We start from the raw sequence: 16556 nt of genomic DNA, 5'->3' as shown, positions 1-16556 counted from the left end.
TACACTCAGTATGAAACCCCTTGACAAATATAACCTTCAGTATTTGATTAGGCTGTTCTTCCCTAATACCTCATGCCATGAACTGGTTTAGTCCCTGAAGGGACACATGCTTTTGAGTGATACAACTGAGAGGAAGAAGACATCCAGTACACATTTATCCTGCCTTTCCTCCAAGGAGTTCAGAATGGTGTACATGGTTCTCCATTCTCTACTGCATCCTTCCCACAACCCTGTGAGGTAGCTTAAGCTGCAAGTGTGGCTGGCCAAAGGTCACACAGTGAGTTTCATGGCCAAATGGGGATTTGAACCTGGGTCTGATACACTAACCCCTACCACACACTATGACTACTCTGCTAAAATTAGAGGGAAAATAGGTATTGAAAACTGGATACCCATCTGAAAAATGCTAGAGAGATCCTGATCTTAAGATGCAAATACACCATGACATTGTTTTTGCTGTCATGTCACAGCTGACTTATGGCAACCCCGTAGGGTTTTCAACTCAAGAGACCTTCAGAGGTGGTTAGCCTTTGCCTGCCTCGATGTAGCGAGTGACCAGGGCCAACCATGCTTAGCTTCCGAGATCTGACAAGATCAGGTTAGCCTGGGCTATCCAGGTCAAGGAAGCTATGGCATAAGGGAAAAACAAAAAGTGGCTGTTCCCATGTGAACTGGCCCTTAGCTCAAAGGCTCTCTACCATCCTTGTTCCCCTCTTCCTCCTGTAGTGCTAACTCTGGGACATGGAATGAAATTAAGAGGGCAGAGAAAAGGCTTTTCTTTTGCATGGAAATATGACAGTGAATTCTCTAAATTGTATGTGTTGCTATAAAAGGAAGATTAGACAATCTGATAGGATAAGCAGATAGCTATTTTCTGTCTATAGACCTTTTTAAATGGAACCCCTGTATTCTGAGCTGGTGTCCTTCTATATATCATCTGCCGAAAGGCAACAGCAGGGGAGAGCTAGTATCTCCATGCCCTGCTTGTGAGCTTCCCTAGGACAGCTCACGTGTCATTCCTGGAAATATGAGGCTGGACTGGAGGAACTTCTGGTCTAAGTCGTAGGTTGTACATGATGATCTACTTTGTGTCGTGAATAAGTGGCTGTGCCTACACACCATGGCCCTGATGTACAGAAAATGTGTCAACCTGTAAGCTATGTGGGTTAATTATCCATATAGCTAAATTGTGTATTATACACATGAGAGGCTGCAGTAGTATAGTTACCAAACTGTTTTGTTTTAATCAGTCGAGTTTGCTTGAAGAAGGAAGATAAAGAAGGGGAACAGGAAAGCTAAATTAAGGCTGAGCTGTTAAAAGTTATTAAAAGGGTGGCCTTTAAATTAAATAGTCCTCACTTTAGGAATAACCACTCCCCCCCCCCCCGGTGGGTAGCAACTGCAGCGTGACTCACAGCTTGACGTTTCTATATGCCACACAGGGGGATAATGTCTTACTAAAAATGGTAACTGTTCCCTCAAACACCACTAGCTGCTGCTGCTATTTCTGCCTTTTAGATTTATGGTGGGATAAAATGTTTGAACTAAATGCAGTAAGGACATGCTGTAGTTTTTGTACCCACAAGTGCTGAGGTTGGGATGTCAGTTTTTGAATGATTGCATTAAAGACCACAGTACTGTCTGCCTCCTCTTTCTGCTTGCAGTACCAGCACCCCTCCCCGTGGACTCCAGCAGGGAATGTGTTGACCAACCACACCTTGCCAACTGTGAGCTGATACTACAGGCACAGCTCTGCAGTAATGAATATTACTCCAGCTTCTGCTGTGCCAGCTGTTCTCGTTATCAGCACAAGGATCTTCCTCGCCAACGTCACTGACCTTTCCCCTCCCAAAGAGGGGACAGTACCTGCAGCAGTGACTTGAAGAAGCAATCTCGGACAGGCTTTCTCAAGCGCACATGGGGGAGCCAGCATGGGCTGCTGTAGCAGGACAGTTGGCAATAACTCAGCGGTCACTTCCCCAAGCCCTTTTTTGCAGTGAGCACACCCAGTTTTTTCCTGACTGCTGGCTGATCTGCTCATCAAATGGAACAAGGGGTCTGTTTCTCTAATGAAGACTAACAAGTTGTATGGAGAAGAGTTCAAGAGCTAGAAAGAAAGTTGCTTTTAAGACCAAAGCTGTAAAAGCATTTGAACAAACAACAGCCACTGCTCAACTTTAAAAGCAGGTTAAGGAAAACCACTGAGCCAGATCCTTTGTGGAGGGGCAAACAACGGACCCCATTTCTGGGGAAACTTGGCAGCTGATCTACACTCTCTACAGTCGTTTCAGATATTCTACATCCTTTCCTCTTCTGTGCTTTTCAGCTTTCAAAAGATATAAGTAGGTAAAGTGGATGTGCTTAACTTCAGCTACCCAGAGCTACTAATTAACAGATTTTGGAACTATGCAGATATCACTGAACTTGTTGGAGCTTCAAGGGATTTGGGTGTTGGTGAAGAAACAATCTCCATGAAAGCTGGCCTGGGCCCTGAAACAAACTGTCTCAAGACAAGCACGTGTTTTACCTGAAGAAACAGGGTCTGTTTTGCACATTCTTGTATTCTTCCCATATGGGAATGCATGGGGTAGCTCCGTGCTGACTTATGAAAATCTTGACTGGCCAGAGTTTGACTATGCATGTTTATCTTCAGGTTCATCACATTCAAAACTGGACTTCTACAATTAGTCTGCGCCAACTAAAGAAAATTCAGGCTGGTTAAGAGTGTGTGTGCGCGCGCGCTATTCTCAAAGGCCATTCTGCATTGATTTACTGTACACTAAAGGGGATGAGAATGGTTCCAAACCTGGAAGAACTGAAGAAAACTTATAGTCCCACTTAACACCAAATGACTAATTTTGTTGCTAAGCCAAATATTTGAATTGGGGGGGGGGGGGGATTTAAGAGGCTCTGGTCCAATTGCGCAGAAAGTGAGAGAAAGAAGCAGCTCATTTTGCCCATAGAATACAGTGCCTTATAAACTTGGTGCTATGCTATCCTTCCACAGCGAAGCCCCACTTGTATACTTTTAATCAGGTCCTTATTAAACTCTTGAGGACTCTAGTCCAGAGCCTCTTAAATTTTATTATGGTCTGTAAACCCAGACAGTGTCCTATTACACAACATTCTAGTAGCTATGGCAGGTTACCTGGCAATCTGCTAGCTTTTTCCAATACACTGGGGGAAAGGAAGTCTTCATAGATTTGAAAAGAGCAAGAGTCCAGGAGCACCTTAAAGACTAACAAAATTTCTGGCAAGGTATGCGCTCACTTCTTCAGATACAGCTAGAACTCTTGCTCTTTTGTACTGTCACAGACAAACCCAGCTACTCATCTGAAATAAAGGGATATTAATCTACTTACAGGATTGTTGTGCAGATAAAAATGCATGTGAAGCACCTGGAACACTTAAATGCTATACAAATCATATTAACCATTGATTGACTGCAATCATAAATATGTAGTAAATTGCCGCTATGCAGGTAGCCTTTAAGATATCCATCAGAAGTCCAATTAATACATTATAGTAGATAGCCACATGTTCTCTTCAGACTCTCGTGTCTAAAATGTATAGTGTGGAAAATGTTTATATATAACTACTCACAAAGCTGAATGGTAAAGTGAGCCTTCCCAGATTCTAAGTATATCAAGAACTACTTTGTATGTGAGACCCACACATAAACACACTGACCTCATCTGTTCCACATTCTTATTCAGCGGAGCAGTTTGCAGAAGCATGCATGTAACTGAAAAGAGGTGTTCAGATATATTGGAAAGAAACTGTTCATACAATTACCAATCTGCCATACTAAACAAAAATGCTGCAGTAAGAAGTGTCACTTGTATCACCAAATGGCCTTGTATTAAAAGTATTTGGGGCTGCTTCATTAGATGTCAGAAAGACTGGAGTTAGCCACATCTGATGGTACAAACCAAGAAATTATACATTAATTGCAGCTAAGCTATGCCACTCTTGGATTCTGAAGCATCGTTGCTTAAGGCATGAATGATTAAGATTTCTCTAGTATAGGTCTCAGGATTATGAATAGTAATCTACTGGCCAATAACAACTGAAATAAATGCATCAGAATTTGTATCCAGCCTTTGTTCACTGCATCTTCTGATTATCCAATTGCATTTACATCACATTATTAAGAAGAACATTTGGTCAGTTTCCCCCAGGAAAAGGAAAAAAAAAATGTAAAATATACAGTATTCACCTCAGCGACAATGTTTCTTACAATATGAGTTCTCAGTCTTGACCATTGGTAGAGTGTATGCATATCTGTGTATAGACCCTCAGATAGCACCTGACACTCAGAGCTCTTCCATGCTGTCAATAATCAATTGTAAAAAGCAAACATGTTCAGGACGGGCTTTGCTAGGTCAAGCATTTCCCAAATCTACCAAAGTTCAAAGAAGTATAGACTATAAGAAAGGAAAGCTGCTCAGAGAGCCACATCATGTACTACCAACATTTATTTCTGTTAAAGCAGATTATAAATCATCAGTACAAATATATATAACTTACATTTGCTTGTAAGGCCAAGTTTTAAAAGTAAAATTAAAAATGAGATGGAATTTATGATTCATCAGAGGAAGAACATGGAATAGCTGTAGTCTAGCCACAAGCTTTCACATAGAACAGTGGGGAAATAAGCTTTATTTATTTTTTTAAAAAATTAAAATCTATTGAACATACACAAAATGGGTTCCTCAGTAGACCTGATTGTAGATATGGTTACAGTAAACTGTCACAGTACTATAAGAACAATGAAATTGCAGCAGTACATGGAAGAACCTATATGTAGTCTAGTATCACCTAGCTTGATTCCTTAAAAAAAAGGATAGAATTTACCAATTGTTTTCAAACCAAGACAATACTGCTCTTAAACTACTCTATAATGTGTGTTTTTATTGGTCATGATTGTAATTGCAATATGCTACTTACAATGAACACAGAAGAACAAGCTAGGAAGTCTCCTCCCAAACCTACTCCCATATTACTGATCATAAGAATCAGTGATAAATCAATCTTATGTACAATTTTACATCCAGCCCCCTTTTATACCTTTGGCAAGATTACTTACAACTCATTCAACTTTTAATAACTAGAGCTATTTTAAAATAATCTAAAATGCATAAAAATAAAGATTTTGGCTTTATTTCGTTTTTATATATCATCATCGTGTTACTCAAAATGGAAGCTCGTCCTTTTCCACAGACAGTATACGAAGAGCAGCTTTCATGTTTTCCCCTCTCGCCTCCGTTCACAACTCTTCCCCCCAGGGAATAGGGCACCCAGAGCAAGGTTGAGATCCCTTAAATGACAGTGGCATTTGCTTTTCGTTGTATAAGGTCATCTGAAGGTCTTGTGGGAAAAGGGCTTCAGGGCTCAGTTCCCATCTTCAGCCCTCCCGAGGTTTCCTTCGCAGTCCAGGCTCCCAAGCAGGGAGGAAGGCAGTAAGGGTACATTTCCTGGATTATTTCCCAAGATCAATGTGGCTGGAGCTTGCCTCTCCCCCACGACTGCTCCCTCTCTCTATACCCAAACTCTGATTCCACAGGAACATTGACGATCAAGTGCCCTGTTTGGACGCCCCCTCTGCCCCTTGCCCTCTTCCACCCAACACCCCCCCCCCGGACACACAAACAGACTAAAGCACAAGCTACAGGACTGCTTAAAGTTCAATTTCAAAAGTCTTCTGTAATTCACTTGAGAAAGGGTTAGTTGGAGAGGGGTTGGTACGCTGCTTCGATTTGCTTTCCAGGGCTGCCCACTGTGCTTCAAAGGGATCGACCTGCTGGGCAACCGCAGGCGGCTGTATATGCTTGTCCTCTGTGGCCCATCTGGCAGTGTCTACACCATTGAAAGCAGCCGAACCATTCTGCTGCTGGGCAGGAGGTTTGAAGAAAGGGCTGGCAGTAGCACTGTTAGTTTCATACAGAGGGAATGTCTGCTGCTTTATAAGACTGGGTGACTGATGGGAGTGGGATGCAGGAGGATGGCTTGCCGTGCCAAACACATTGGCCACCATTTGGGAAGGGGTGATCCCAACCACTGGCACGCTGGGGGCTGAGTAGGGCATTCCATTTGCGACGGCATACGGCTGGGCAGGGATAAACGCGGGCTGCATTGGCTGCACCACTCCGATGGGTACCGGCTGGGGAGCAATAAAGGTGCTGACAGGAAAAGCCGGTGCTGCCGCAGGAGCTGCCGCAGGAGGCTGGAGGAGCGCCTGGGGAGCCGGGGGCTGCGGCTGCTGTGCTCGAACGGTTTTGGATACTTCTTCCAGCCAGCGGTCTGCCTCGGAGGGAGTGCGTCGGTGGTTTGCTTGCAACAGATTTGGTGAGGCTGCCCCAGAGTTGGAACTCCATTCAGTACCTGGGAAGGAAAACATTGTTAAAACAAAATCTTGCCCGAGTATATTCTTCACTCTTTTCTGATTCCTAATCTTTGGAAAGACATCCCGGTGAGTACCTTGATGAAACTTAAGCTTCCAACTACCTCAGGATATTCAAATATCTCTAAATTCAGATTGGTATCAGCAGCTGGGCAAAATATTACACCCACTGAAATTAGTATGGAAGACTATTTTAATTGAATGAATACAAATATGAACTGAGGTAGTCCACGCATGGCTGCAGACAATATATTAGACACAACACAGATTTCAGTTATTTAAATAATAACCTCCGTGGATATCAAAAAAGAATGGCAGGGTGCATGAAGAACGGGTGTTAAGGGAAAAGCTCTTGCTGTCCTTTTCACCCCTCCCAGAACTTCTAGACTGGCTCCTCCTCATTCTTAAACTCAGAAAAGAGAATCCTAGTTATAACTGGGCCACAGAAATGGGCCACCACCCTGTACTGCCCAGCCTTGGTCGGGATAGAGAGCGGGATATAAATATAATAAATACTAAGGCCAAGGTTGGTAGATGTGCAGTCCAGTTTGGAAAGAGGAACACATACCAGTGCTTGCCCAACTATCAGATCACAGATTACAGGACTACATATATCATACGGTTGCACTTTCTTCCACATATATGAACCCCAATACCCAAACTCACATTTTGCAAAATCCATACATATAACTTGAAACTGTACTTACTGACAACTTGTTGCTTTCCTTCTTTCCCTTCCTCCACTTCTACTCTTTCCTTATTCTTTTTTATGCAATGTGGTGTGTTAACCTCTCTAATTGCTCTGTAATATTCAACACTTAAAATTTCAGTTTCTTTGAATTACTTTAGATTTCAACAGTATCATGACTTTCTGGATTCTGCTTCATTCCCACCCACACACCTCACCTCTTCCCCTAGTTTGACATACCAAATCTGAGGCTCTGAACTGGAAAGAACACGTGTCACTATCCCATTTCCTCACCATTCCATAAACTTAAGTAAGGCCACTTAACCATAAGGCTATTGGCTCCTGTCTACAACTAAACAGAAGCCACGGTTCAGCGGTAGAGGCACGTCCACGACATCTAAGAGGCCACAGATTCTGCACTTGCTGCCTGGATACAACAACTCCGGCAAAACCTAGCTTTGGTTTTCTGAAAGTTCATACAATTAATTTTTTTAAAGAGTCAAAAGGAACTGTTGTTAGGTAAAGGTAGCGCCCTGTGCAAACACCAGGTCATTACTGACCCATAGGGATGACCTCACATCCTGATGTTTTCTAGGCAGACTATGTTTTACAGGGTGGTTACAAAAGCAATATGATACTACAATAAATAATTTCCCAAATCCTTAAAAAATTCCCTTTAAACTGAGCTAAAATAGAAGTTACATTTCAAAACTGGTTCATCCAGTAATTCTGGATAAAGCTCAGTTTGGATAAAACTCTTCCTTAAACATGTGTGTGTGTGTTAAGTGCCATCAAGTTGCTTCCGACTCATGGCGACCCTATGAATCAACATCCTCCAAAATGTCCTATCTTTGACAGCCTTGCTCAGGTCTTGCAAATTGAGGTCTGTGACTTCCTTTATAGAGTCAATCCATCTCTTGTTGGGTCTTCCTCTTTTCCTGCTGCCCTCAACTTTTCCTATCATGACTGTCTTCTCTAGTGACTCTTGCCTTCTCATAATGTGGCCAAAACACAATAGCCTCAGTTTAGTCATTTTAGCTTCTAGGGTCAGTTTGGGCTTGATTTGATCTATAACCCACTGATTTGTTTTTTGGCAGTCCACGGTATCTGTAACACTCTCCTCCAACACCACATTTCAAAGGCGTCTACTCCGTCTGCAGAGGCCACCCGTGGTTCCGTATTTTAAAACATACTATGTTTAAGGAGAGTAGACTCCTTAAACATAGTATGCTTTAAAATATGGAACCACAGGTGGCCTCTGCAGATGGAAGTGGGGGCCAATTTTTCACCAATTCCCCCTTCTAGTGCAGTCATCTCAGTCACACCTTTTGCTTTTCCTGGGGGGATAGGGGCTCCAGCATTGGGGGGATATAGTGAGATGATCCAGGCCATGAACAAATAACCTAAAAATTGATTTGCTATATCTGGTGGCCCACCTAGCCCAGCACTGCACATTTAACCCCTCTAAATGCCACATACAGGATCCAGTCTTACCAGAAAGAGCGGCTGCAGCTCCGGTTTTAGCAGCAGCCGGAGCGACAGGGGCATGAGCCCAGGGATTGGTTTCACGAACAGGCATTGCTGTGGGTGCTACAGTAGTTTGAACTGGCTTAGCAGCAAGCACATGGAAGGCAGAGGCAGTGCCATTAACTAAAATGGGAGCAGACAACATTAAGGCTGTTAATTCATGCAAGGCATGCAGATGACTGGGACACTGAAATGAATGCATGGTTTCTGCCAACATGCAACACACAATAACTTGGTCACTCTTTCACACTGTTAATCTACAGGCTTTTTCCATGGTGCATTTCAGCCAAGAAGTTAATTTTCTGCTAGCTCTGTGGTAAGACAACAGGGTGATTTTTCACAGATATTGTAGCAGAATGCTAATAAGGCAGTCTCCATGTTTTAGATTTAGATTGCAGCTGGATTGGTTTTCCCTTTTCTGACCAAGGAAGTTGTATTATTTTTGGCATACTGAAAATTCAAAGCCAACAATTATGTAGCGATCATGTCCTGCAGATGAAAATATCCACACAGCCAAAGAAAAGGGGTAAGGGCTTCATGCTCCATACATGCTTAGTTTTGTGCCATCAAGGGGTTAGCCTGAATGTAGGAGTGCTGATACATATCAGCTTTGATTCAGGCCCCCCTCTGGTTGAGGGGGGACAAGGGTATGCTGTGTGTGTGTGGGGGGGGGCTTTATCATAAGTCCTAAAAAAAATCCTAAAATGTAAAGGCATACTTCTGGGATTTATGACACTTATACCTCCATAGTATGGTGTGTCTGCAGCTATCTAGGGGACAACGATTCACTTATAATCATACCACAAGCCTTTCATTGATTTAGCTCACCTACATTCTCCACTCTTAACCAATACCGCAGCACATAACATTGTGCAGTAGGATTCAGAACTGTACTTATTAAAGTGCTGGCAAGGGAACTATTAATAACCAGAGTTTTAATTAGTACACTGGGAGATTCTCAAGTTAGATTTGCCAATGAATCATCCCCTCCAACCTTGATCCCCTAATATCAAGAAGGTAAATGTGTGTGGTTACTGTGTAAAGAAGACCTTGTCGTACGGCCGGAGTACTCTCTTCCCCCTCTTTGCTGGCTTGGCATTCAGAACAGGGTTTATCCTTGAGTCAAATTTATAATCTCATTGGTGGCCTTATTATTCTGTAGGGAGAGGTGGTGATGCTTGACTCAGCCCTTTGGCTCTCTGTAGTGAATCATTTCTATATTGAGAGGTTCTGGGGTCGAAGTCTGCCTCTTCAGTCCTTAACCCTAATCTCAGATTTGAGGAAACACTGGAACAGAGACTTGACAACAGTTACTTAATGGTGAGTAAAAGGTATTCTGCATATACTCAGAGGAATACATCCTCTCGTAGAGACGAACTGCAGCAAGGTAAGTTACAATTAACTATTAAAAATGGATACTTGGCTCAGCAAGAATGGACAAACAGAGAAGGCAACTCACAAGCAGTATACATCTCAGATTTTCTGTTTACTGTTCTCACTTATGAACAAAGTAACTGAGAACGAACATGGTCAGTAAGAGTTAATCTAGCAACCTCTCCTCCCACACCCCCTGCAAAAACTACTTGCAGGAATTTTCTTCTATATAAGGATAAGGACTAGAGATCCTTTTAAAAATATATTATTCATTGACTTCATTTGTACCTCACCCTTCTCCCCAATGGGGACCCAAGGTGGCTTTACATTGTTCTCCTTTCCTCCATTTTATCCTAACAACAACCCTGTGAGGTAGGTTAGGCTGAGAGTGTGTGACTGGCCTAAGGTCACCCAGCGAGCTTCCATGGCATGAGTGGGGATTTGAACCTGGGTCTCCCAGATACTAATCTGACACTCTTAATCACTACACCACACTGTCTGAGGCTTCAGAAGGGAGCATGGTGCACTCCTCAAGGGGCACTGCCATCCATTACCCAGCCATTACATCTCTGCTTTGATCTTTAAGGTAGTCTGTCTAATGAAAAGAGTTTACACAATATGAGCTGAAATCCCAATCAAATTCTTCCTTCAACCAAAAACCATGGGAATTATTCCTGAGCTAAAGGGTCAAGTTAGCTACAGCTTTAAAATCTGATGGCTTTGCATTGCCTGTAATTTAGGGATGAGTACAACCAAAAAAGACAACAGTGGAGTCCTAACAAAGACTGAGAATCCGCATTTCCTTCCCTCTGGAACAACATTAGAGTTGCCGCAACATTCAGCATGAGCTAACAGGCAGCAATTACACATTTAAAAATATTAATCTAGTAACAAAATGTGGGAGTAGTATTTTGCTTATTGGTGTATGACATTTGTGGCCTTATACTGTGTTTCCTTTTATGAAATTAGTGTGTAGTTGAATAGTTTGTGTAGGTTCTCCTATTTGTCATTTTCCCAGATGTTACTTTCCTGCAAGCGATGAGTAACACAGAATGACTTCAAATGCAAATGAAAGGGCTGCAAGACAATCTGAGACATAAAAGCCATTACATCACAAAGAAAGCAGCATGGCACACACAGCAAGCACCACAAACGCTCAAGTGGAGAGAGGATATACCTTGAACAGCTGGAGACTGTGGTGCAACAGCAGTGACTGGTTTTGTCATGGGGGCAGAGGAGAAAGGGTCCTCGGATGGCGTGCTGAATGCATTTGTAATCTGGGAGCAGAGGGAACTAATGCTATCTGCTTCCCCTTCAACTTCAGGAACTGGAAAAAAACACAAATTACACAGATATGGAGACAAAAAGAGGGCTCAAGACCCCACACTGCCCCCCTCCCCCACTGCACTGTGAACAGTTATGCAAGACTGTATTTCCCATTCCACAAATCCATGGTGAAAATCAAGCAAAGAAAGAGAGAGCTCTAGAGAACAGGAATCAAGAACCGACTGACTTAGCTCAGAACATTTTTATCCCACTGCCCTGCCCCCCAACAACTTTTAAGACTAACTGTGAACTTGACAATTTCCACATACATAAAGAACAGGTTTCACTAATTCTGTACAAGCGCATACAATAAAATACGCTGATTAAAAATAAGAAAGCCAGGGGAAAGATGCTCTCTATCTGGAACATGCTCTAAGCTGTTCAAATTGCAGAACAATTTATTATAGTTAATATAGCTTTTACAGCTAGGTATAAATAATACGCCGAAACGCTATACAGAGTAAACATGAAAAAGGAGTCCTGCGGCACCTTCAAGACTAACAACTTGATTGTAGCATGAGCTTTCATGGATGAGAGCCTCTTCATCAGATGCTCTGAACAACAGAGTTTATGCTAATCCATCTGCAAATCTAAGGTGCCATGGGACATTGCGCTTTTGTTCCAGCAGATTAAAAAGACTATCTCAATAGGTTATAAAGAGTAAACTTGAGAGCAGAGGTAAGTAAAACAATGGTGCAAAGGTAGGAAAATCAGTCGCATTACAACAGGGGAGGGACAAAGGGTAAAGAATGGAACACTGGATACACTGTGAAGATTCCTTTTAACCAAGGAAGAGGACGACACTCGGAAAATTGGGTACTTTTCCTACCCACAATCCCTGGAGGCAGGAAGTTGTTGCTCCGATCTCCAGTGGGGAGAGAGTACCCACAATCCTCAGTTTGGAGACTTCTGTAGCTAGTGTAACCCACAGCTGAATGTGCCTTATCAGAAAAAAACTGTGCCTCTGTAGCAGAAGGTACTCGCAAACAGAGCATATTGCACATGAAAGGTAACAGAAGGTGAAAAAGCCAAATCACAAATTGGAACAACACGTGAGAAACCTGGACAGACATTGCTCTCCCTTCCCCAGAGGTCCAAATTCTTTGAAAAAGCAACCCCCACCCCCAAACCCCAGGGTAGGTCCAGAGCGTCCTCTTTTTCAAGTAAAAGGAACCTTCACAGCAAGTCCTTTGTTCCAATTCCAATCGAAGAGAGGAGGACACTGATGATTGGGATATTACCAAGCAGTACTTCCAAGACTAGGGAGGGAAGAAGAATGCCAGCCAGTCAAAAAAGTAGAGGAGTCGGACCACTTGAGGAAGAACCAGTTGTCCATAAGCTGCATCAGCCAAGACAATGGGATCTATTTTACAATGTCTGATGAGCATGGAAGCCAGTATCCATGTAGGAGCTTAACAGATATCGGAAGCTAGAGCACTGGCATAGAAAGCTGCAGAGGTGGCTGCGTTTCTGACTGAATGAGCTGTTATGCCTGCTGTGAAGGAGGAAGGAGGGTAAGTGGGTCTGTCTGGACTTTTTCAGGGGCAATTCCCACTGTCTGCGACCCCACCAGGCATTAACAAATTATTCCATCCAGGCCTGGAGTTCTATAGGAACTGAGACACCCCACTCATTCATAAACATTGCAGAGAGATCCCACCTGCTGCTTACTCACAACCTTGGAGCATTCCCCTTTCCCTGTGGTATGAGCCCCGGCAGAGTCCCCATGTCTTTTGTGGGCCTCCCCATGTGTGTTCCGGATTTCCCTCCAAAATGCAAATAGCCGCCACCACCCGTTTCAGAGCCTGCAGGGCTCAATGGTTGCTCTTGCAAAGCTGCTGCTGGGGGGGGGGGAAGAGGCACGGGCGTGAGGTCTTTTTGCTTTGCTGCCACGGGATTAATGCTGCTGTTTCTTCCTCAGAGGACGCTAGCCTCTGAAGGAGCAGGCAAGGGAGCCACTGAGGCCATTGCTGTGGCTGAACAAAGGGCTCTGCCTCTTTTTTAGAACAGGGAAGAAGAAAAGTAGACAGATCCAATAAATAAAGGCACACAAAGGAAGAAACAACTTAAGAGGTCAGTTAAATAGGCATATTTGCTCTTTCCTTCCCTGCTCTCAGGAGGAGGCAAGACCCAGAACAGAGGAAGGTGGGCACTCTCTCCCCCCTGGAGACCAAAGAACAGCCTATTTCCTGCCTCCAGGGATTGTGGGTAGGAGAGTACCCAACTGTGAGTTTTGTCCTCTTTTCAAGGGAAAAATATCACACCAGGTTGCCACTGGAGGGCTCTTTAATATACAGGGCTCTTTCATATACATAGGATCAAATTTTGCCTCACCTGAGTTTTTCATGGGAAAGTCTGTCTTCCTTTGCACCGTTGAAGGCAACTCATTGATTCGCAAGGAAAGCTGTCGCTTGAAGGGGGACATCTTCTGGCTAAGTGCAGGGAAGCCTCTGAAGGAGCCTTGTCTAGCCAGCTGCTCTATAGGAGCATGTCTTCGTGGAATAGCATGAGGGTTATTTGACTCTTTGTCACCAGATGCTGCAACATCAGCGGTAGGAGAGGTCGGGGAACTTGGAGATGGGACTGTATTGCCAGATGCAGCACTTAAAGCAGCTGTTTTTGCATCCGTTTCAACTGTATGGTGGGGAAAAAGATGTATTTGAAAAAGTGCTATTCAATAAAGAACCTTTCTGAATGGACAAGTTTACTGTACTCTTCAGAGTACCTGCATTATTTTAGAAATCAACCAATAACTTCCCTTGATGCAAAATGCTAACTCTAATTTCCCATGGTCATTGCAGTTAATGAATAACCAAAAGCTGGTAAAATTAATCTGTTGTTGCTGACAGCTTAAAGTTTATACCTTAGTATAAATATGACTGGTTACACACATGAACACATGAAGGTACTTTATAGTATTCAGACGACTGGTCTATCAAAGTCAAGTACTGACTACTCTGACTGGTAGCAGCTGTTCAGGGTCTCAGGGTCTGTTACCTGGAGATGCTGAGGATTAAACCTGGGACCTTCTGCATGCCAAGCAGGTGCACTACCACAGCCATGGTCCCTCTCCACGCTTTACAATTGACCTGTTATGCAGACTAAATCCACCTCTGTAGTATCCATGAACTCTAGCAACTGTTCCAACAACCCAGATAGATCTCTGTTCTAGCAGACTGATGATCCAAACTTTTTCTGTTAAAAGTCATTTGCAAGAACTTCCAAGAGCTCATTGTGATCAACAAAATTGGTTTCTTGGCCTATGAATTCAGAGATCTGGTTTCTGACTCTCTGTTTCAGACACACTGCTCGACTAGCTCTTCTGTTTGGCTAATGCTTAAGTCACTGTGCAAACAGAACCAGACTGATCCACAGCTGAAGAGTGGCAGTCCATTCCTCTGTTCAGGCCCACTGCTGCTGTTACGTTAATCATCAACAGAGCCCTTCAACAATTCCAAGGTGTGCTGAATGTGACCACATCCATTCTGGCAGTTCACAATCATTAATTGACACTGTGGCACAATCAGCATGCCATTGCACTGCATGAAAAGAACCACGGAGATGCTGTGCCTCAGGATGCTAAAATTCAGCTGGAAAATTTTGATACATATTCAACATTTAATTTGTACCAAAATAATAAACCATGGCTCCCCAAACCCTCCCATTAGACAGCTATGTGTTCCATCGCAACTGCTCTTTAGCTACACACTTAAATGTGCAAAGAGCAACAGCAGTGACATGTTGTTCAGAAGTATTCTAGATGGTCTGTTGAACAGCACCAAGACTTGACTTTCTATTCCTCCATTTAATTCACATAAACTACAGCCACCTAAAATTCTCATGTTTTCAAAATAATCCCTGAACTAAATCCATGTCTGTGGCTCATCCTCCTAAAGTATACAGACAAGTGTTTAATCATGATTTAAAATGATTTTATACTAACAGATGGGAAGCAAATGTAGATGAGTTCTACAAGAATATCAAATGTTTTGAAACTCAAGTGTGAAAGTACAAAAATAGGTCCTGCAGTGCACTTCAGAAAAAGGCAAGAAATCTTGTGAGATCTCACTTTGCTAACAGTCGCTAGGAAGCAGAGGGGATACCGATGCTATCCTTTAAAAAAAAAAAAACATCATCTCACACAGAAGCTCTGTCAAATACTCATTGCAGATGAGAATCCTAGCAGTATTTCATGTTCAGAAGCTCAAAATGTTCTCTCAAACTAAACTGTAACCCATCGAGTAATACTGTGCCTGTAGCAGTAGAAAAGAGCAAGAGTCCAGTAGCACCTTAAAGAATAACAAAATTTCTGGCAGGGTATGAGCTTTCGTGAGTCACAGCTCACAGAATTGAGCTGTGACTCACGAAAGCTCATACCCTGCCAGAAATTTTGTTAGTCTTCAAGGTGCTACTGGACTCTTGCTCTGTTCTTAATCTCAATGTGTTTTCTGAGCACTCGTTGCACAATCTCATCTGTTAAATACTGGTTTATATTCATTACAGTCACTCAAAGCTTTTCACAACGCAAAACCAACAGGAAGCGAGTGTTCTACAGCTAAAGTGACACAGAGAAATACCTCATCAGTGAAATTCTCTCAGTGTGATGGTATCTGGGAGCAGGGCTCACCACTACCACGTTACTGAGTCAGGTGACTGAGATGACCTAAGTGCTGTGTGATCCTAGAGGCATTTTGCAGGTGAGCTAACAGCTTGAGGAAGTATCTGATGCACAACAGTGCAGCCCACGTCCCCAATGGATGGACTAGCATTCCATTACCTTTAGTGTCTTGTATCTGTCTCATGACTTCCTCCCGTTCGGCCTGCTCAGTTGCTGTTGTAACTCGGAATGATCCCTCCCTTGTGAACGTGGTTCTGCTGGCATCAAAGGTTGCAGTCACTCCACACTCCTTCTCTCTCTTTTGCTTTCGCTCCAAGCAGGCTGCAAATGCACAGCCGACAGCATGACTCAACCTCTCCCCCTGGAAAAAGACAGCGCATCCTTTACAAAAACAAAAAGCCCCAAAGACACATGCCTTGTCTGAACACTACATAAGAACATAAGAAAGGCCATGCTGGATCAGACCAAGGCCCATCAAGTCCAGTAGTCTTCTCTGTAATACACACCTTCTCTGTAAAACGTGATCAGGAAGATTCAGAGTAACTACCACATGCAGTCAGAAAACACAGGCTTACATAGATTAAACTCTTTGGGTATACATGTGACTACCAAAATACGGT

At 43.2% G+C, this 16556-nt stretch overlaps 2 protein-coding genes across 2 annotated transcripts in view; one reads left to right on the top strand and one right to left on the bottom strand.

Moving 5' to 3' along the window:
- Window positions 1–1883, top strand: part of PAPLN (papilin, proteoglycan like sulfated glycoprotein) — a gene marked incomplete at its 5' end in the record, with an annotated part of 83315 nt that extends 81432 nt beyond the window's left edge. Inside the window, one exon of the mRNA XM_056851901.1 lies at window positions 1665–1883. Coding sequence (XP_056707879.1) covers window positions 1665–1837 — 173 coding nt within the window. The remainder of the gene's footprint in view (window positions 1–1664) is intronic.
- A 3766-nt stretch (window positions 1884–5649) lies between these two features.
- Window positions 5650–16556, bottom strand: part of NUMB (NUMB endocytic adaptor protein) — a 74299-nt gene continuing 63392 nt past the window's right edge. The window contains exons 7-11 of the mRNA XM_056851378.1: window positions 16096–16297; window positions 13653–13952; window positions 11170–11319; window positions 8586–8741; window positions 5650–6384 (exon numbers count right to left, since the gene is read on the bottom strand). Coding sequence (XP_056707356.1) covers window positions 5681–6384; window positions 8586–8741; window positions 11170–11319; window positions 13653–13952; window positions 16096–16297 — 1512 coding nt within the window. The 3' untranslated portion in view covers window positions 5650–5680. The remainder of the gene's footprint in view (window positions 6385–8585; window positions 8742–11169; window positions 11320–13652; window positions 13953–16095; window positions 16298–16556) is intronic.

The sequence above is a fragment of the Euleptes europaea genome, chromosome 6 (genome assembly GCF_029931775.1).
Source record: "Euleptes europaea isolate rEulEur1 chromosome 6, rEulEur1.hap1, whole genome shotgun sequence".
NCBI classification, from domain to species: Eukaryota; Metazoa; Chordata; class Lepidosauria; order Squamata; family Sphaerodactylidae; genus Euleptes; species Euleptes europaea.
Note: the sequence above shows the minus strand (reverse complement) of the source record. Positions and strands in the feature narration are given on the sequence as shown.